At 44.3% G+C, this 20,507-nt stretch overlaps 1 protein-coding gene across 12 annotated transcripts in view; it reads right to left on the bottom strand.

Annotated features, from left to right (window-relative positions):
* Positions 1–20,480, bottom strand: part of LIN52 (lin-52 DREAM MuvB core complex component) — a 72,001-nt gene extending 51,521 nt beyond the window's left edge. For 3 of the 12 annotated variants that reach the window (XR_006281927.1, XM_038406438.2, XM_043516154.1), the window contains exons 1-5: positions 20,321–20,464; positions 19,781–19,855; positions 18,748–18,785; positions 17,282–17,348; positions 13,824–13,907 (exon numbers count right to left, since the gene is read on the bottom strand). Coding sequence is in view for 11 of the 12 variants with exons in the window: in XM_038406438.2 (XP_038262366.1) it covers positions 13,824–13,907; positions 17,282–17,348; positions 18,748–18,785; positions 19,781–19,855; positions 20,321–20,339 (283 nt within the window). In the remaining variant the exon portion in view is untranslated. Of the gene's footprint in view, positions 1–141; positions 1,960–5,612; positions 9,257–13,438; positions 13,710–13,823; positions 13,908–17,281; positions 17,349–18,747; positions 18,786–19,780; positions 19,856–20,320 lie in introns of those variants that run through there. The other 9 variants (XM_043516147.1, XM_043516148.1, XM_038406436.2 and 6 more) reach the window with 6 other exon arrangements.
* Between the last annotated feature and the right edge of the window lie 27 nt (positions 20,481–20,507).

Below are 20,507 nucleotides of genomic sequence, written 5' to 3'. Positions count from 1 at the left end.
TGTTAGTCTCTAAGGTGCCACAAGTACTCCTTTTCTTTTTGCGAATACAGACTAACACGGCTGCTACTCTGAAACCCGTCAAGTACAATCCACAGCACAGGGGATCAGCATGATGTAAACACAAGGCCAGGACAGAAAAGGAAATATACACAGAGCCCTGCGAGAATACAAAATTTGTATCCGCATCTGATCCACAAACAAACATACATACAGGTAAAAATCAACAAACTTAGATAGACAGACAGAGCACATATAGATAGGAAGTAAGGATGCATATAAGCGCTAGACAGGGGTAGAAATACACGGCACAGGCCCCACCACAACCATATCAGAGCAGAATGCTAAAAGGCTCACAGGGTAGCCCCGTTACTCGTTTGCAAAAATCTGTATTTCCATGTGGGGAAAACACGGAAACTGTAGTTATGGAAGTCAAGCAATTAAAAACGTTTCTAAGGCATTCATGGGACTGCACCAGCCACAAGTGCCTGACAGCTCTAAGCACTATGCCAGTCCCTGGAGAGCCATCACACTTCAATTACTATCACTAACATTAGTCATTATCAGGCTGGCTTCTGTCCCCAGGGAAGACAGCTTGTGATGACAATACCCAGCCTCTCCTTGTAAAACAATTCATTAGGCAAAATGGAACAGCTGGGGCAGGCACGTGGTGGTTCACAGAGTGCCTGCCCCAATGGGACTTCTGGCCCCGATTTCCCTTTTGGGGAGGGGGCAGCCACCACCCTCATGACAGCTGTAGAGCCCTCGGGGGACACTTCAGGTTTAATCAGCGCTCGTTACTCTCGAGAGGCACTTGCATTGCAAACTTAAACTAATGGCATTCGAGCTTTCAGCAGGTTACACCAGTCATCAGATAAGAGGCTTTAGGGCATTTTTATCTTGTTCTAATGCTCAGGAGTTAATGAGCCAGTTAGAGATACTGTCACAGAGACTTGCTCCAGCCACATTATGGAAACAGGGCCTTCAAGGCTGTGCTTACTGTGGATGCAAGGTGAGGCAACATGTGTGTTATTGCTCCTGCAAGACCTCATGCTCAGAACAAGTGGAACCACCACCAGTAAACAGAGGGAGGTTCTGCTAGAGGCAAACCACTAAGTCTTTCCATACAGCGTTGGGTGTGCATCACAAGATCCATTGTAGAAAAAGTGGAAAGATGACGCTCCAGTACCTGCCCCCAAGATCGGCTCAGTCCCCACACCAGGGGAGCACAGCACTGCTGACTCAAAGAAAGCAGAGAGGGAGGCTGGAGTGAAGGCAGAATTGTCAGAGCATACAGAGCAATACCACCATCTCCGAGTTAAATAACTGGTCAAACGTGCCACTAAACAGCTATTTAAATCTCTGTAAAACTGGAAAATGAATATTTATTTCCTACCAAAGCCCATTCCACCCCATGAGCATAAATTTACTCTCTTAGGCCATGTGGTCTGTGAAGAAGCCTTATCTCCAATCCTTGGTAAAAGCATTTAATGGCTTCTTCAATTTCTCACAAATCAACAATCAGACCCATTCCATCACTAAATCCCCATTCCACTGTGTCTTCTAGGTGCAGAGGTACTCCAGACCAGACTTAAAATTACTCCTTCACGGCGGCAGGCATCAGGAGCAGAGAGGAGACACCAATGACCAGTACACAGGATAGAATATTTACTGATGATATCTAGTTCTTGTACAGTGCTTTTCATTGATCTCAAAGCACTATACAAAGGAGGTCAATATCATTATCCTCATTTTACAGATGGGGAATGGAGTTACAGGGAGGGGAAGTGACTTGCCCAAAGTTATTCAGCAAACCAGCAGCAAAGCCAGGAATTGAACCTCATGTCTCCTGAGTCCCAGTTTAATGCCCCATCCAGTAGGACACACTGCCCTCCTGCAAGCAGGTCCACCTAGCCATATTGTGAGGGAAGGTTTCAGAGTAGCAGCTGCGTTAGTCTATATCTGCAAAAAGAAAAGGAGCACTTGTGGCACTTTAGAGACTAAAATTTATTCGTGAGCTACAGCTCACTTCATCGGATGCATGCATCTCTAAGGTGCCACAAGTACTCCTTTTCTTATTGTGAGGGAAGAAACTCTCCTCCCTCCTGGCAAGAACCAGGACCTGAAGGAAAATGTAATTTAGGGAAATCACTATACAGGTAATCCTGCTGTGATCAACACAGGTAAAGTCTTGATTAAATGCCAGGGGCAGGGGAGAGAAGCTGGAGGAAACTAAGAAAAGGAGTACTTGTAACAAATTTATTTGAGCATAAGCTTTCGTAAGCTACAGTTCACTTCATCGGATGCATTCAGTAGGACACTGGGAGCATGGATCAGACACAAGGGCTCAAGAGCCCGTCAGAGCAGTCTCCCAATTTTTGACGGTCATTCGGTAACAAAGGCACCAGTTAACAGCAGACTGAGCTTTTTCCCCCCACACCCCCTTCCTTTTCTGACGCTAATATGTGAGTGGAGTAGGCCCAGTGACAGGAGGGCCCTTTGAGGATACAATGTCAGAACATGGTGCCGGAGATCATGTTCTCCTTCCCATGACATATATATGGCAAGTTACTAGGACCATCTTGTGGGACTCGGCCCACGCCCACACTTGCAGGGCCTCCTGCCACAGAGATACATCTGAGGATCTCAGCTTGTCTACAAAAACCATAGCGGCCTGATTTTCCATTTGAACCAAGACCAGCTTTTAGGACCAAGGTCTTTAAGAACCTTATTGTATTCAGGATCATCCTCATCTTCAGAACATTTATTCCTGACTGCTGTTCACAAGAACTGAAGCTGCAAACGGATTAACCCTTCTCCAGCTAAATCCCAGTACTATAGCTCAGGAGGCTGAGCCACAATACAATAGGTGACACCAGTCTTTCCTCTAGACCAGTGGTCCCCAAATCAGGGCCCGCATGAGGGGCATGGCTCAGGGTGGGGGGTGCACTGATAAGGATAAGGGGGCCAAGGCTGGGGCTGCAGCTGGGGGCAGGTCTGGGGCCAGGAGCAGGGCCGGAACAGAGCTGTGGCCAATGCTGGGGTTAGGGCCGGGTGCAAAGCTGCAGCCAGACCACAATCAGAGGCTGAGGGTGGGCCCAGGAGCCAGGGCTGGGCTGGAGCAGCACTCAGAGCGGAGTGCAACTGAGTCGTGCTCCCTCCCTGCCCTATCAGGCCTGGGCTAGGCTGGGCTCTGCCCCGAAAGTTCCTCTGTGCCCCCTAGGAGGGTGTGCCCCAGAGTTTAGAGACCTCTGATCTAGACACTCCCACCTCCACCACCAAACTCCAGCAGGGATTGTAGGACATGTTCTCAACTGACTTTAAGGCTAGGGCAATTGTAATGCAAGGTTTCTGCCATACACTTTTACTGCCACCTAGTCCAAAATAGAGTGCTTGGGCAAGGCAAGACAGTTGTTATTGGCTAAGGCACCTTTTAACTGTGGCCTTTATAGATTCCTGAACTGGTCTGAAAAATCAGCTATCTTGGACAGCAGCTACAAAAACTGGGGAAATGTAGGATGTTTGCACAAAGATCATGAGTAGAGTATGCCCCTTATAACTAAGCTTTTAGTTAGTAAAGTTACTAAGCATCATTCAGTGATAAATTATGCAATGTACTTTTAAAACCACCATTATCTCTGCCACCGATTAGGCAACTGTGCATGCCATCATCCGATTTGTGCACACAATTGGCACACTCAGGTACCAGAATCAGATGGGCAAAGGTGTCTGATTTATTTGAAAAGCTGCCTTCTGTAGTATCAGCATTAGGCTTCAGAATCAACAATCATTTAAAATGAACAGAAGAATTTAACATCTCTCCAGTCTGAGCTGTTGTTTCAGACTAAGACAGTCCTATCAGTGCACATTTAGAAGTCCTTATTTTTAAAAAATGAAAGCTTGCTTTCTGCAGAATCTGAATGTGTTGTGGCAATACAATAAATAAATCAAGTGGCCTGGATCTGGCCTGCTGGCTGCATTTACTACTGCATTTTTGAAGTTACTTTGTACTCTAAGAATACACCAATGTCAGAAAGAGACAATTTTCATTTTGTTGAGAGAAAAAAAAATCATAATGTACCATGGCCAGAAAAATATCCCCAAACTACAAAAACTAACAAAGGAGGTTCTGTGTATACAAGTGGCGACAACAGGCATCAAACAGAAAATAGCAGGGAAGAGAAATGACAGAAGTTTGAATGTTTGACACATTTACAAGTGTTTTAAAGATCGTTTCCTTTTTCCAGACATCAAGAGCATGCACATCTCCTCCCACAGTCAGCAAAGAGCCATCAATGGCTGGTTTAGGATGCAATATTAATACTCTCCATTGAGACTCAACAGCATTTCCCCCAAAAGAGTGGGATAGGGGAGGGGTTGGCCAGAGTTTTCTTGATGCTTTGAGAAACATTTATTCCACTCTTCATGAGGCAGAGGAAGAATACCCCCAAAACATCCATGCAACATTATGTACAGTAGTTTTGGAGGATACAGTGGTTACCCGGATACTGTATTTCCTTTGTGGTAAGAATGAAAAATTTATACATATGTGCAGTATCATATTTGATAACATTAGCAAACTCTATCCATCCTCTCCCCCATTTTTGCATTCAGGAACAGTGTGTGTTTTTCCAGTTTTCAGCACTTCCTGGGCAACTCAACCACTTGCTCAAAAAAAACCAAACCAAAAAACAAACAAACCACCAAACCAAAAAAAAAAAAAAAAAAAAAATTTTTTTTAAAATAGCAACCACGGTCAAGGCTCAGTTTCCACCCCCACCATTGCAACCTAAACTCCTGGCAAGTTAATGCAAATCAAAGAGAACACTTCTCTGCCACTGGTAGCAAAGTATGTTTCTTTCCCAAGAGAGGCCTGTAAAACAGGACAGTCACTGACAGCAGTACAATTACTGACACAGATACAGACTTTATGGACATGTTTATCTCCGCTGTAAATCCACACTCTCTCTCCACTCCGATTCATGAGTCATAAAGAAATTGCAGATAATGAAAAAGTTGGAGAAATTTACAGCATGTCGGAAACCTCAGACAGCCAGAAGAAATTAAAGAGCTGACTGAGGATAAATCACACAGGTACAATTAAAACTTCCCATACCTTCTTCAATTCCAAACTGGCACACAATCCAATGGAGATGATGAAAAGTTGAGGTCATGACTCCTCTGGCTGTAATAATTTTTTAAACTAACTACATGTCAAAATTAGCCAATTCACAGATCATGTGTGAATGCCAATTTCAAGCTGGCACTCTGTCGTCTCTCTCTTCCAGTGGGAACTATCCAAGAAGCAATCCTGCCTGTAAACCATCTTAACTATGACGAGCACTAAATGAAAAGGTGATTTCCTTGTCCAAGAGCCCCTGTCACCGTACCACTGTGCACTAAAATAAGACAGCAGATCTATAGTATTGTGGGAGGGGAATGGAGAGAGAGATTGAGAATCGGAAAGAAGACCAAGGTTTCTTGTTTCAAACAGATACCATGGTTCTCAGTCATTATGGTGATGGCAGCCATATAAGCAGACGATAGATGACCTATGGTTCCTTTCACCTCTTTTCAACCATCCAAAGGTGATGTTTAGAATGATTGCACACACCAAAGTGAAAGCAAGCTTTATTAACCCAACACTCTCCCCAGGCAACCAACTGAACACATTAAAGTTCGTATCTGTAAGAGAAAATGTGACAACAGCAGAATCCCTTGAATTGACAGGATAATAATTCCTGGATTACTGCATGTGGTTTCAGATCAGCCATTTTTTAAACCACAGGTGAGCCATCCAAGATTGGATCCACTTTTAGGCAGAAAGAGTTTATCCTCTTATCTTTGCTAATTAAATCCCTGTCAAATTAACTGCATATTACAGAAATCAAATGTCCAAAGAGGGTAATTCTGTTGTCTAATAATACCACACCAGCTTCAATTATCATCGCATGCAATACAATCTTTTCTGCACAAAAAGTACTGTAAATTCAGTGTTAAATAATAAACAGAGTAAGGGAGAAAGAGGTTTCAGGCAAGGCTGAAATGAGAAGAAGAGTGACGCCGCAAGGCAGACAGATGTAGGGAGGCAGAAAACAGGAGTTGCAAAGGAGAAGACTCTTGTTGAGTGTAACGATACTATGTAGAAACTCAGATCACACTTTCTTCACCCTAGCCTCCCACTGCACTGCTGTAGATCAACCCCTTATGCAATAGTGACTATGAATAAACAGCATGTTCTAACAGTACTCTTTCTATTCTGTAGATACTAAGTTCCTCCATGACCCCTCTCCCCCGACAAAGTTTATGGCATAAATAGTACAGTCTAAATAGGAGAATGAAGATACGTGCATAATCGCATTGGCCCAGAAATGTTGAGGTCACCAGGGTCTCCTTTGGGCAAGCAGAGGGGGTGAGAGTGACTGCATAAATCAATGCCTCCAGCATATTGCACTTCTCAACTCTACTCACTACAGATTCACAGTTACCTCTAATTCCACCCAAACCACATGGTCTTAAAAGAGGAATGGGAAGGGAGGGGGAAAATGGGAGGGTGGGTCAAGGAGAGGGACATCTCAGTTTCCATCGGAGGCCAGACCAAATCTTTTCAAATTTCTTTGAGGTCCCTCTTCTTGGGGACGCTACCTGCTCTTTAGCTGCTAGGTCAGCCAACTTGCTGTGCTAAGCTTCCCTCCCCGGAGGCCATCTGCTCTTCCATCTAAGCAATACAAATCATTTGGCTACAAGCCCTGCTCCAGAGAACCAAGCTCTCCATGCACTGAAGTGTTCCCAAGATGATAGGATACATTCCAAAAACAGTACTGGAATATAATTTTTAAGATGTATCCATTCATATGAATCCTCTTGTCTACTCTTAGCCAAAAGGACAGCCTGAGACAGCCCCAAAACATGTGAGCCAGTGTGGCTCTGGGAGACTCGAACCTCCAGCAGCTATATGTTTTGGCAAAGGCCCATGCATTATAACTAATGCAGGAGCTGGGGTGAACGAAATAATCTTCTGCTGAATCAGCCTTCATTGTAGATCAATTGTAGAGTTGTTAGTTTTTTTGCAGGGCACTTCCCCATTGGCTAGGGCTCAAGGACGTACACGTATCTTTGTTCCAGGCCTGGTGGAGGCAATCTAAATTAGGGAGGGTCTTTTGGGCCAGGAAGTTTTAACAGGCTATAGCTGGTCGGGTGAAACTACGGAACACTATCCAGTAGAATATGGATTCTCTGGGGCTCCCAGTACAATAGGCCCAAAATGTCCTTCAATAAATGCTTAAACTGCAGGTAGCGTCATGCAGCTGAACCAGGTAGGTTGTATTGTTGTTGAAGTGCTTGGAATGGCAGAAACTAATCCTTTGAGATCAACTGAGACACCCAAATTTCCCCTTATCCATCCCTTCTCTCCCCATTAACAGTTTGTCACTTTTCAACAAGGGGTTACTCCAAAGTACAGCATAAATATGTGAGAAGAGATGGATTTTAAATTTTCTAGCTAAACTTGCCCAGGTTTGCCTGGTAGCTAATATTGTAGGGGATATTTTATGATCAAAACAGTAATAGGCTGAACCCAGTACTCCTGCCAACAGGAGTGGATGTACCAACTCTCATTCCTGCAGCGGCTGGGGAGGAGTCTGCTCTGTTGTGTTCTGGAGCCAAGGGCTAAGTAGTTTGTATTTTTAAATTTTTGCTGTTCTTGGCAGGGTGCAGTTACAGCACAGTACTTTATGGGCTTGAGGCAGGCAAAGGCAGATGCAAGACTACACAACTAATTTTCTAGGCAAATGGGTGAATTACTACGAATCTTCCAATTCACTCTGTTCTCTCCTTATTTTATCTGGGTCTGCACATGGATGGGAGACAACAGACACCATGGCCAGTGGATCTCCATGAATATCCAAAGTAAACAGAAAGACCTCCATGGAAGTCTACGTGCGGTGTAGACTATGGTGACAAAGTGACACTCTCAATCTGTAGACCCTAATGCAGTGCTAGAGGGCACTCTGAAGCACACAGTGGTAGGAATGACTAGTAGGGGACACTCTTCCTTCTGGCAGAGTATTTATCCCAATGTCCCAACACAGTGCTAGGACTGCTATGCGGCTGGAGGGGCCACCTTTCAGTAAAGACAAAATCAATAGTTGCTGGCTCAATCTTTAACGCTTGACACATTAAGAATGGGCGTCCATCTCTTCAATAAACTAGCACGGAGATATTGATAGCAAACGAATTCATGCTGGGCTCTTACTACTCTCCCTGCTCCCAACATGTGATGCTGCCCCATAACACTAGCTTCTTCCCCTCTACAAGAATAAATCCCCTCCTGTAGCTCCCAGTACAGCAATTAAGTAGTCCCATTTCCCCAAGGAAGTGGCTTTTTTCAGGAGACAGCCTGCTCTTCAGGACAGAATCCAACACTACAGCTTTGTCCAGAGAAATGTACTACCCTCCTTGGCAGCTTCCTGCAGAGAGGAAAAGGAATGGGGGCTGGTAGCAAGTAGATTTCACTAAAAGGGACAGCTAGAGGAAGAGACTCTTTGGAGGGAATACGAGATTCAGTGCAGGGAGGCAAGAGTCCCCTCTGTCCATCCCCTACCGTATCGTCCCTGAAACTGACAGCACCCCCATCTGAAACCCTGGAAGTCAGAGCATCCCCATTTTACACACACACACCTGGAAATGTGTCCAACCCCTAAAGATCTGAGAAGCTAAGACTCTTTTTGCAAGTGTTAACTGTGATATCCCAGCGTCACTGCAGGTTAGGTAACATTCTGCTTCCCTAAATGTCCTTGTACTTTAAAGATATAGGATTCTTTTGTTCTGGATGTCTCAGGGAAGGATTTGTCCTTCCCTGTTGTGTAGTAATGGAATAGGGGTATTAGATAGTAGTGGCATTTCCTAAGACCACTTGAGTCCAGTTTGATCAATGATTCAACTAGGCCAGTTATCACGTCTCCAACAAGAGGCTTAAGAGAAACATGTAAGATACATTAACAAAGTTATAAGGAAGAACCTGCCCCAGACAAACAATTTTGCTCCTGATTCGAGGCAGCAGTTGCTTGTGCAGTTTTTTAAAGATCCTAGGTAACACCTACAGAAATTCCCCATTTACCATACCGACATTAATCTTTTGAGTCTTGGCAAATTTTGTCTTCATAATAGCATATGGTAGTGAGTTCCACAAGTTAATTAGGCATGTAGAAAGTCAAGAATGACTACATTTCAGCTGTAGGAGATGGTATTGTTTGGATTCCCAATATGGGGAGAAATCAGCAACATGGAACCTGAGTATATTCTTAGTGCAACTTATTTACACACACACACACACACACACACACACACACACACCAGTCATGGAAGAGAGATGGTCAAATGGGATCCAGGCAATCCCCTCCTTTCATGAATCTCCACCCAAAACCCAGTGCCTGGCTCCCAGGGAGCAAACCTGCATTGAAAATTGACTCTAGTTACATTAACAAATAGAAACTCACTTGCTGCTTGTCACAGTTTTCCCAAACAATCTGAATCAGAAACCACCACCAGAGCATTCCTTCTGAGACCAAAACTTTGCTGGCAAACTAAGAAAAAACTTTTTAAGACTTTGCAACAGCATCAACTGGTGATTCCTGCCACACCATTTAGTAATGTTTATTACTGGCCCTGCCAGGTAATTCATAGAAGCACTGGGTTGGACCTCAAAGATCATTTGAAAAAAACAGAAAGGAGGGTAAACGCTACATGAAGCTTCTCAAATTAATACCACAGAATATTTTGGATCTGTAAAGGTCTTTAGCCATATTGTTGACTGTGCTATAAAAACATAAGCCCTAAGATGGAAGAATGAAAGTGTACAGGAGGGAAGACGACTTCAATCCTAGACCACCACTAGATAAAGTACAAGTTATGTTGGGTTTTTTTGTTTGTTTGTTTTTTTAAAGATCAGTCCCATCCTTGGATTTTATAAACCAGTTGAGCAAAAAGATGCAATTCACCTCTTCCAAACTGTTCAGAGCACAGTACTAATTTATTTTAATTATTTGTATTACATTAGCACTTAAAACAGAGGTGGGTAACCTTCAGCCTCTGAGCTCCATCCAGCCCTCCAGATCATTTCATTTAGCTTGCCCTCAGATGGGACTCTCAGTTCCAGAAAAAAATAAAGAGTGATCCGGCTGACTGAGGGGTGCAGCCTCTGAGTAAAGCTGCTGCTGCCTCATACAGTTCCACTTCACTCCATTTCCCCATCAAAACAAGCTGTGGTTCCTCCCCCACAGCACCCAATTCCAGTTACTGCCTCCACATCGGCTGATTTTTGGGAGCTGAGAGCCAATTAGGTTCTAGCCAAGCAGTGAGCAGGGGCAAGGCATACCTCAACCAATGGTTAGGAAGTTACCAGAGCGGGTGGCATGGGATGGAGCTGGAGCCTGTGTCAAGGGGGAAATGGGAGTTGGAGCCCATGTGCCAGGTCACACTGCCACTCATCAGCCTACCCACCTCATTCAAGGAAGGGATTTCACCCTATGCCACCCAGTTTTGATTACTGCCTTCCCATTGTCTCCCAGCTCCCACAGCTAATCTGATTTGCCCCGGCCATGGGCAGTTCAGGGTGCATCTCTGCTAATAGAGGAGCAGTAACTCCTTCCCAACTGGCATGACAGAAGGGCAGCCAAGCCAAACCTCAGTGGCATTGCAACCTGGCTCATGGGTTCTTGCTCCTAATCCTGAGCTCTGCCACAGGGGAGCAGAGAGGAGGCAATGACTTTGAATGGCAGAGAAAACACATTAAGATGTTTTTATTGTTGATGTTTTCATTTTATCAATCCCCTAGTCTTCTGCATACTAAAAAAAGGGTTGTGAAAGATTATGTTTAAACTGTTTCCCTCCACCCCCATTTAAAGGCTGCGCTGTAAGGAGCTTTTATAAACACTGTTTTTTTACACAGTTAATTGTATGTGAACATGCTGTATTATAATAAAAATCTGACCAATGCAATTGTAAACTATGCCTACACGGTGTGGCACTCTGTCCCCCTCTCGTGGTGATTAGACCAAACAGGGATTGATGACTCTGTTGCAGCCTTGGCTAAGATACCTGGGTCTTTTAACTGAGGTAGTGGAGGCTGATGAATTGAGCTCCAGATTGCCCAGGTTTGATCCACACTACCTACAACGCACATAGGGGCATTGGCCTAACACTAAGTAGCTCCTAAAAAACATACAGCCCACTAAAGGCTTTCAGTGGCCCATCTCTGAGCTAGAAGCAAAAAAGGCTCCATGGTACTCAGTCATTCAGACACACAGAATGCTCCATTATAGCAGAGGAAGGGAGGAGTGTCTATTAAAATACACAGAGGCTACAGTCTCCTTCTTTCTCCCCAGATAAACAGCTTTTGCAAGTATTTCAAAGTTATGGGGTGGCTGTATTTAACAAACTTTAATCACCACCATTTGTTCAATCCAGTTTAAGGATTTAATGGAAAATAATTCAAGGAGAGTATTGTGCCCTTTGTTAAAAGCTTCACTTTAAGTTAACAGATGCGCAGCACACCATAGTTTGAGCCCTGGCTTTATACCTAAAACACTGGTGATTTAAAAACAAAAAACAAAAAAAAAACCCCCACCACAATGCAGAAAATTCACATTTCAGTCACGTTGGAAACTGCTAGTCTAGAAACTTTGATGTTATCCATACTGTGCGCAGTTTGCAAGCTTCAAACCACCATTCACAGGGAAACAATTTTCAATTATGCCTCAAATCATTTTTCAATAAATTGCAAGTCTGTACCACAAGTAATACCCAACATCAATGCTGGTAAAGGAGAAGGCCCTGGACGTACATCCAGAAGACATACCCGTGAAGTGAATTGTGCTGCCATCCCTTGCTCCCAAAAACTGTTCAATGAAGTTAAAACTACAGGTGTGATCACATGGGGATAGATACAGCTGATCCCAATAGGAGATTCTAGCTGAATGTTTGTGGTTCTCAATCTGGAAGTTCTTATATGTTAAAAAATCATAATTTTTTGAAGACAGGAACATTTCTCTCACCTTCCCCAGTTCTTTCAGCCAATGGAATTTGCCCAAGTGTTTAAAAAAAAAAATCACGCATGGGAAGAGCATGCTTATGAGTGTGTGAATAGGATGTAACTGGAATATGCTTTATGCAAAAGGTCTCTTGTAAAGTATCATAGCAAAAGTTATAATCTACTGAATATATTCCTCCTATTTGTATGCATGTATCATTCTTGTATCTGAAGCTAGAAATATGAAGTATAACTCTGCATAATTACAACAGGACCTCCAAGCATGGGCCATTACAGGTGGTTTAGAATATTGATGGCTCCCACTGACTAGGACAATTGGCTGTAAATGGCTCTGTTTACTTACAAGCCTTCCTGTGTACATGTGGGCCAGCCAAGGAAGTATGGAGGCTGGCCCACACAGGTGACATGATCACATGTCCTGTGAGACACCTGACACTGGAATCCATCTTAAATCTGGTACTTTTCCATTTAGGAGGGGTGGGGACCCAAACAAAAAAGATTCCCGCCTTGTGCCAAAGTTATAAAAGGTGGTGGAACAGAACAAAGGGGGCTGCCAGTCATGAGAAAGCCCCTGCTTTACACCTAAAACGTTTGCTGGAATTAACAAGTACTGTACCGGGGGAAAGGATTGGGCCCACACTAGGAAGGAGTCTAGTCTGTGAAAGAAGCTTATTGGAACATCTATGAGGGTGAGATTTTACCTGTAAACAGTTTCTTAATATATTAGGCTTAGACTTGTGTGTTTTTGCTTTATTTTACTTGGGGATTTACTTTGTTCTGTCAATTATTATGTGACACTACTTAAATCCTACTTTTTATATTTAATAAAATTACTTTTGTTTATTAATGAACCCAGAGTAAGTGATTAATACCTGGGGGAGCAATCAGCTGTGCATCTCTCTCTCTCAGTGTTCTAGAGGGCAGAAAATTTATGAGTTTTATTCTGTATAAAGCTTATACAGAGTAAACAGATTTATTTGGGGTTTGGATCCCATTGGGAACTCGGTGTCTTGGTGCTGGAGATAGGTGACCTGGTGAACAGTTTTTGGTTGAAGTCTGCAGCTTTGGGGGGCATGGACCAGACCTGGTTCTGTGTTGCAGCAGGCTAGTGTGTCTGGCTCAACAAGGCAGGGTTCTGGAGTCCAAAGCTGGCAGGGAAAAACAGGCTCTGAGGTAATCTCAGCACGTCAGGTGACAGTCCCAAGGGGGTCTCTGACTGAACCCATCACAACCATAACATTTTGTTCAGAGTTGAAAACATTTCAGTTATGAACAACCTCCATTCCCAAGGTTTTTGTAACTCTGAGGTTCTACTGTATCTCCTCTATGACTGGTTGCCCCTGCTGGTGTTAAAGTAGAAGGGTGGACAAGCAGTCTCCCTTCTCATTATTTTGCAGCAGAGGCAGCTGTGGAAGAATGTGCAGGCACACAACATGGTAATACATTTACTACAGGAATAAGCTTTAATGCAACATCAGGATGGAAGCTGAAATCCACAAAGGCTGAGAAATTTTAAACTTGAGGTTCCTGAAATATTAACTCACATGTGCCTATAACAGACATGTTTTAGACAACTGTGTAATGACAATAAAATAAAGTACTCCTCTTACCAGAGAAGGGTTTCTTAATGCACTGCTGCTGCTTTTCCATACGTTTGGAACGCCTAAAAATATTTATACTTTTCTAGGTAGAGAACTGCAGAACTGGATAGAGAAGTTAAATGCTTGAAATGAGGAAATTCACTATGAAGCCATTAGTGAATGTGTATAGTACTTACATTCATCCAGTCCTAGCTGATAAGCCAGGTTCTGCAGGCCTCGAACCTTCTCCATTAGGTTTGCTGTGGTAAGGCTCCCCAGCTCTTTAAAAAAAAAAAAAAAAAAAAAAAACAGAATAAATGTGATTTTTAACATTGTCTGTTGCCCTCTAGTGGCAACTAAGCCATATTAGCTATTTAGCAAAGAGGCTTCAGGTCATATTGTTGATATGCTGTCTCCAAGGGGCAGAGAGAGCACATGTTCAGTAGTCCTCACATTTGGGTAACAGTGAAATAGTGAAAAGAAAAAGGAGTACTTGTGGCATCTTAGAAACTAAAATTTATTTGAGCATAGCTGTAGCTCACGAAAGCTTATGCTCAAAATAAATTTGTTAGTCTCTAAGGTGCCACAAGTACTCTTGTTAATTTGTTAAAAAAAATGTAACTCAACCCACGTTTTCAGTAGGAATCAAAGGCCTGTCGATTTTGTACTTTTGGAGATAGTAGTAAAATCATAGCTGTTCCATAGCACAGCCAGCATTGTACTTAAAGGCGAGATTAGATCCGTTACATATTGATACAACTATTTTCTGCAGAATCATTTACTTTTAGATCAAATTAATTGAGCTCTCACAATTCAGTCTGTTAGTTTACGGATTAAAAATTACCCCTCTGACGTCTCCAATTCCTTCAGAAAAAAAAAAACGAAACGAAACATTAGGTCAGAGGTTTGAAAAAAATAAAACAAATTAGTGACTGACTTGTACCTTGTAAACTTTAAGATACAGGCTGTATTTTAAATGTATTAGCGTGAAAACTTTCGATTAACTTATTCAAAACCATTATTTGCTTTGTGATATCCATCATATAACAGTCATCAAATGATTGTTCCAGAATTTAAGATTTCATTTAAGAGATTTCTAGTACTATGGTTGTGAAGAGAACACTGAAAACATGAGTCAAGGCTAATAGATTTGATGAGTGCATCTTCACTAGGAAAAAGGTATGGATAGTTCTCTGAAAACATCCACTCAATGTACAGCAGCAGTCAAAAAAGCTAACATTAGGAACCATTAGGAGAGGGATAGATAATAAGACAGAAAATATAATGCCTCTATATAAATCCACAGTACCCCCACACCTTGAGTACGACCTGCAGTTCTGGTTGCCCCATCTCAAAAAAGATACATTAGAATTGGAAAAAGATAGCGAGAAGGACAACAAAAATGATTACGAATACGGAACAGCTTCTATTTGAGGAGAGACTGGGACTTTTCAGCTTAGAAAAGAGATGACTAAAGTGGGATATGACAGAGACCTACAAAATCATGAATGGTGTGGAGAAAGTAAAGAAGGAGTGCTATTTCCCTCTTCACATAACACAAGAACCAGGAGTCACCAAGTGAAATTAATAGGCAGCAGGTTTAAAAACAAACAAAAAGAGGTACTTCTTCACACATTGCACAGTCAACCAGTAGAACTCTTTGCCAGGGAAAGTACTGAAGGCCCATACTATAACGGGATTCAAAAAAGAATTATGTAAGTTCATGTAGAATACGTCCACCAGTGGTTATTAGCCAATATGGTCAGGGATGCAATGCCATGCTCTGGGCGTCCCTAGCCTCTGACTGCCAGAAGCTGGGAGTGGAGGACAGGGGATGGATCACTTGAAAATTGCATGTTCTGTTTATTCTCTCTGAAGCACCTGGCAGAGGCAACTGTCAGAAGACAGGATACTGGACTAGGTCAGACCAATAGTCCATCTAACATGGCCATTCTTATATGCTGAAGGTACATTAACAACACCTTTTTTCCCTAGTGAAGATACACCCTCCTTCCAACTGTCTGAAACAGCAGTTCCGACAGGTGTGAACAGTCATTGAGGGCAATTAACTTTGAAATTTAAGTTGATCATTTGAATGGTCACATCAATTAAACTGGTTTCAGAGTAGCAGCCGAGTTAGTCTGTATTCGTAAAAAGAAAAAGAAGTACTTGTGGCTCCTTAGAGACTAACAAATTTATTTGAGCATGACCTTTCGTGAGCTACAGCTCACTTCATCGGATGCATTTGGTGGAAAAAATTTGGTTTTCCACCAAACGCATCCGATGAAGTGAGCTGTAGCTCACGAAAGCTTATGCTCAAATAAATTTGTTAGTCTCTAAGGTGCCACAAGTACTCCTTTTCTTTTTATCAATTAAATTGCTGCTGATCATTTTAGCAGAATCAGAATGCAATATTTTCTCTGCAGAGGCTGGCAGATGATGACTACGAAGATACCTAGCTCATTTTGCACTCAGCTACTCTTGCCCTCAAATGTAAAAGAAACCCCAAAGAGCTAAGAAAGTTCTGCCAGCCTTGTTCTAAAGAGCCAACATGCAGAAGCAAGAATCCTACATAGTAGGTACCTTCACAAAACTCACATTTTGAGTAGAAGTAGCAACAGCTACATGGACAAATTGTGTTAGAAGTATCCAAGGAACTATGATCGAACAGTTTCTGACTGCTCTTTAGCCTAATTCTGTTAGAAGCTGTGCAACAGAACCCAAGTTGAGCACAGCTGAATTGAGCCATTTTAAAAAACAGCTCCTTTTGCACTGTAGTTTGTGTCGGAGTATGGTCAAATGTTTCTTCAGCCTGAAGAAGAGCTCTCCAAGGTCTAAAATTGGAAGCAGTGCAGTAGAAAAGGAGTACTTGTGGCACCTTAGAGACTAACAAATTTATTTGAGCATAAGCTTTTGTGAGCTCCAGCTCACTTCATTGGATGCATTCGGTGGAAAATACAGTGGGGAGATTTATATATACACACACACACACACACACACACACACACACACAAAACATGAAACAATGGGTTTTATCATACACACTGTAAGGAGAGTGATTACTTAAGATGAGCTATTACCAGCGGGGGGGGGGGGGGGGCGGCAGAGGAGGAAAACCTTTTGCAGTGATAATCAAGGTGGGCCATTTCCAGCAGTTAACAAGAACGTCTGAGGAACAGTGGGGGGGTGGGGTGCGGGGAGAAATAACATGGGGAAATAGTTTTATTTTGTGTAATGACCCATCCACTCCCAGTCTCTATTCAAGCCTAAGTTAATTGTATCCAGTTTGCAAATTAATTCCAATTCAGCAGTCTCTCGTTGGAGTCTGTTTTTGAAGCTTTTTTGTTGAAGGATAGCCACCCTCAGGTCTGTAATCGAGTGACCGGAGAGATTGAAGTGTTCTCCGACTGGTTTTTGAATGTTATAATTCTTGACATCTGATTTGTGTCCATTTATTCTTTAACTGGACAGTCTCTACGTAAAAGATTCCTTAATATTGCTAAGAAAAAACAGAAATTTCTAACACCCCTTTTAAACTCTGTTTATACTGCATAAGCATCACAGTAGGCACTACCTTAGGTTCTTTCCCTTTGAGGCCTCGAGTTTCCGCTTACCTAGACTTTACATTGCTTGCCATCTGATAGCTCATACTTACCCTTTAACATATCAATATCATCATTTTCTAGTTCAGCCATCCATTTGGGAGGGGAATTGGTGATAGGCTGTCAGAAGACAAAGAAAATGCATGCTCAATCAAGTATTTTTGTGCATTGTTGTAAGATGTGTACAGCTACCATCTCCAGCATCTGAAGCAATGATGACACCCGGACAATAATATTAAGTGGACTAAGGATTAAACTCCAGCCACTCTGTAAAGAGCTATCCTTGTCAGATGCTGTGTTTCTGTATCTGAGTCCCGTTTTTCCAGTATTTTTTTCCACTGCTGCTGAAGCAATGTCCCCTTGTCTCCCAAAGGGCAATACAGACAGTAATACTTCTGAAAATCACTGAGTGCAGATCTAAAGCTTTCATTTCCAAGTTTCATACACAGTATGAGGCAGAAGATACATTTATTGTAAATTCTAAAACTCCCAGAGAGGGAAAAAAAAGTTATCCTAGCAAGAAAATACAGACTGTGACAAGTAACATGTGCACACAGGAGAGGGTTATCTAGTACAGTGGTTTTCAACCTTTTTTTCTGCCAACCCAGTTGAAGAAAATTGTTGATGCCCACGATCCAACAGAGCTGGGGATGAGGGGTTTGGGAGGAACTCAGGGATGGGATAGAGGGTTGGAGTGTGGGCTGCGGGGTGGGGCCAGGAATGAGGGGTTCAGGGTGTGGGAGGGAGCTCTGGGCTGGGGTCAGGCTCTGGGGTGGGGCCAGGGATGAGCGGTTTGGGGTGCAGGAAGGGGCTCCAGGTTGGGGGTGAGGGGCGCTTAGGGCTGGGGATTGGGGCATGGGCTTATCTCAGGCAGCTCCCGGTCAGCAACAAAGCAGGGGCGCGAAGGCAGGCTTGCTGCCTGTCCTGGCACCACCGACCACACTGCGCCCAGGAAGCTGCCAGCAGCAGATCCAGCTCCTAGGCGGAGGCACATAAGCAACTCCATGCCGCTATTGCCTGCCGGCAAAGTCCCCCCGCCATTAGCCAGGAATTGGCCAATGGGAGTTCAGAGACAGTGCTTGGGGCGGGGTGCAGAGCCCTGTGCACCCTCCCCTCCCCCGCCGCCTAGGAGCCGAACCTACTGCTGGCCACTTATAGGTTGTAGCACGGTGTTATAACAGGTAGGGACTAGCCTGCCTTAGCTGGGCAGCACTGCCAACGGGACTTTTAACGGTCCGGTCAGCAGTGCTCACCAGAGTCGCCGGGACCCTGTGCTTTACATTCCATGACCCAGTACAGGGTTGTGAACCAATTTGAAAACCACGGATCTCGGAGAGGTCTTAATAGAAACACAGTGACATTAGCAAACTAGATTTAAGAAACCTCATGAACAAAGTCTGTATAGGGTACTGTATGAGAAAAACAGGAATTTCCAAAAGATAGCAAGATTGGGGAAAATGTGGGGGGGGGGGGGGGGGAGGAAAATGTAAACAGGTCTGAATTAGAGGAGATCACTTACACTTTTGAAGGAAGCAGCAAATTCAGCAACACCTGGTACTGGATAGGAGAGAGAAAGATAATTATTCATGACCAAAATGTCATTGCTTTCCTGTTTCCAAAGAAGTCACAATTAATCATCATCAAAGAATACATCTACCCTGCAGCTGTGAAGCATAATTCCCACCTTGGGTAGGCATAAACACTTGCATTAGCATGCTAAAAATTAGTGTGGCCACAGAAGTCACGGGCAACTTGCCTGAATACAATCCTGTCTGAGGTCCTAAGCAGATGGTTTGACAGCTAGCCTGAGTTGCCATGGCCATGCTGATATATGTTTGTACACTACACTGAACAGAGCTACTGCACATGTGCCAATCAAACTAGGAATTACACTTCCCAGCTGCAGTGTAGTTAGGTAAAATCCCCAGGCACACCCTGCCATAAGAAATGCCATTTCACTACATTAAATGTGAAATGTTAGTCACTTTAATTCATGCAAAAAACTGCAGCAAATACTACAGTAGTTACAAGAATTCAGAATACTCCTTGGGAAAAAATAAGATTTTCCCTGCTGATTTGCCATGGGAGTGTCAAGAGCAAGCAGATGGAGTTTATTGACCAGTAGTTTACACAGAGATCCTGAGAAGCGTACCTATCAGCCCTCACTAGTTAGATATCAGCCACCTCACCAAGGAATGCAGATCATTGTAGTTTAAATTCATTGGTGTAGAGAACAAAACCTGAGAAGTATCCCCACTAGAAAGCTACGAGGAGGACATCCTGGATCTACTGGGGCTCAAGCTGGATACCATCTCCATTAAACCGGCATTACATTTACATGGCCAGACAAAGCCTAGAGGGTGCCACTCCCTGCACAACCAGACCATAACTCCCTGACGCACACAGGCCACCTCCCAGGTGGTGGACCGCAGTACACTGACGGTCCAGGGGCCTTTCTTCTTCTCACTGGGACACGAGAGGCTTTCTCCTGCTCCCACACGAGGGGTCCACCCACATCACCAGCCCCTGGGGGAGAATCAGGCACGTCTTACGCTGCTCTGGCCACAAGTCTGGGGATGCTCGATCCAGCTTCTCAAAGCTCAGCAGGGAGGCTTCCAGGTCGGTCCCTGGAAGGAGACAGTCAGTCAGACACAGCGCACACCGCTCCCGCCTCGTGGACGGGAAAGTCACACGTAGCCTCGGCGACGCTCCGGCCCTACCGCCCCCGGGCCACGGCGTGAGGGTGCCCTGGCAAGGCTCGACCGTGGCGCCCCGCGCAGGAGGCTACGGGCATCTAGCCGGGAACTGCCCCGAGGGCAGGGCTGCCAGTTCCCGCCTCAGGCTTCATTACCCGGGACTACCCCGCGGCGAGATAGGGGCGCCCAGCAGGGCAGGTCTCCGGGACACCCACGCTGCCGAACCGCCAGCAAGGAGGGGGACGGGGGGGCAGCGACAGATAAAGCTCGAAATGCGGCTCAAGAACCGGGCGGGCTGAGCCGGTGCCCAGGAGACGCCCCGGTGAGCTCTGCGCATAGGGCTGGCGAGATGCGTTAGGCGGAGCCGGCTCCAGTCCCGGTGCTTCAAGTTCTTACCTTCCGTGGGAGCCGCCATCTTGTCCAAGTCACGTGACGAGCAACTGCCACCCGCGAGAAACCCTACACCTGACTCCCTCTAAATCCGCCCAGACACGCGCCGCCTACGTTCCTCCCCCTCGGAGGCGTGTCTTGACCCGAATTTCCACCCCGGGCATTTCAGTTCTCCTAACCAATCCTCGCCCCG

Source organism: Dermochelys coriacea, chromosome 6 (assembly GCF_009764565.3).
Source record: "Dermochelys coriacea isolate rDerCor1 chromosome 6, rDerCor1.pri.v4, whole genome shotgun sequence".
Classification (NCBI taxonomy): Eukaryota; Metazoa; Chordata; order Testudines; family Dermochelyidae; genus Dermochelys; species Dermochelys coriacea.
Note: the sequence above shows the minus strand (reverse complement) of the source record. Positions and strands in the feature narration are given on the sequence as shown.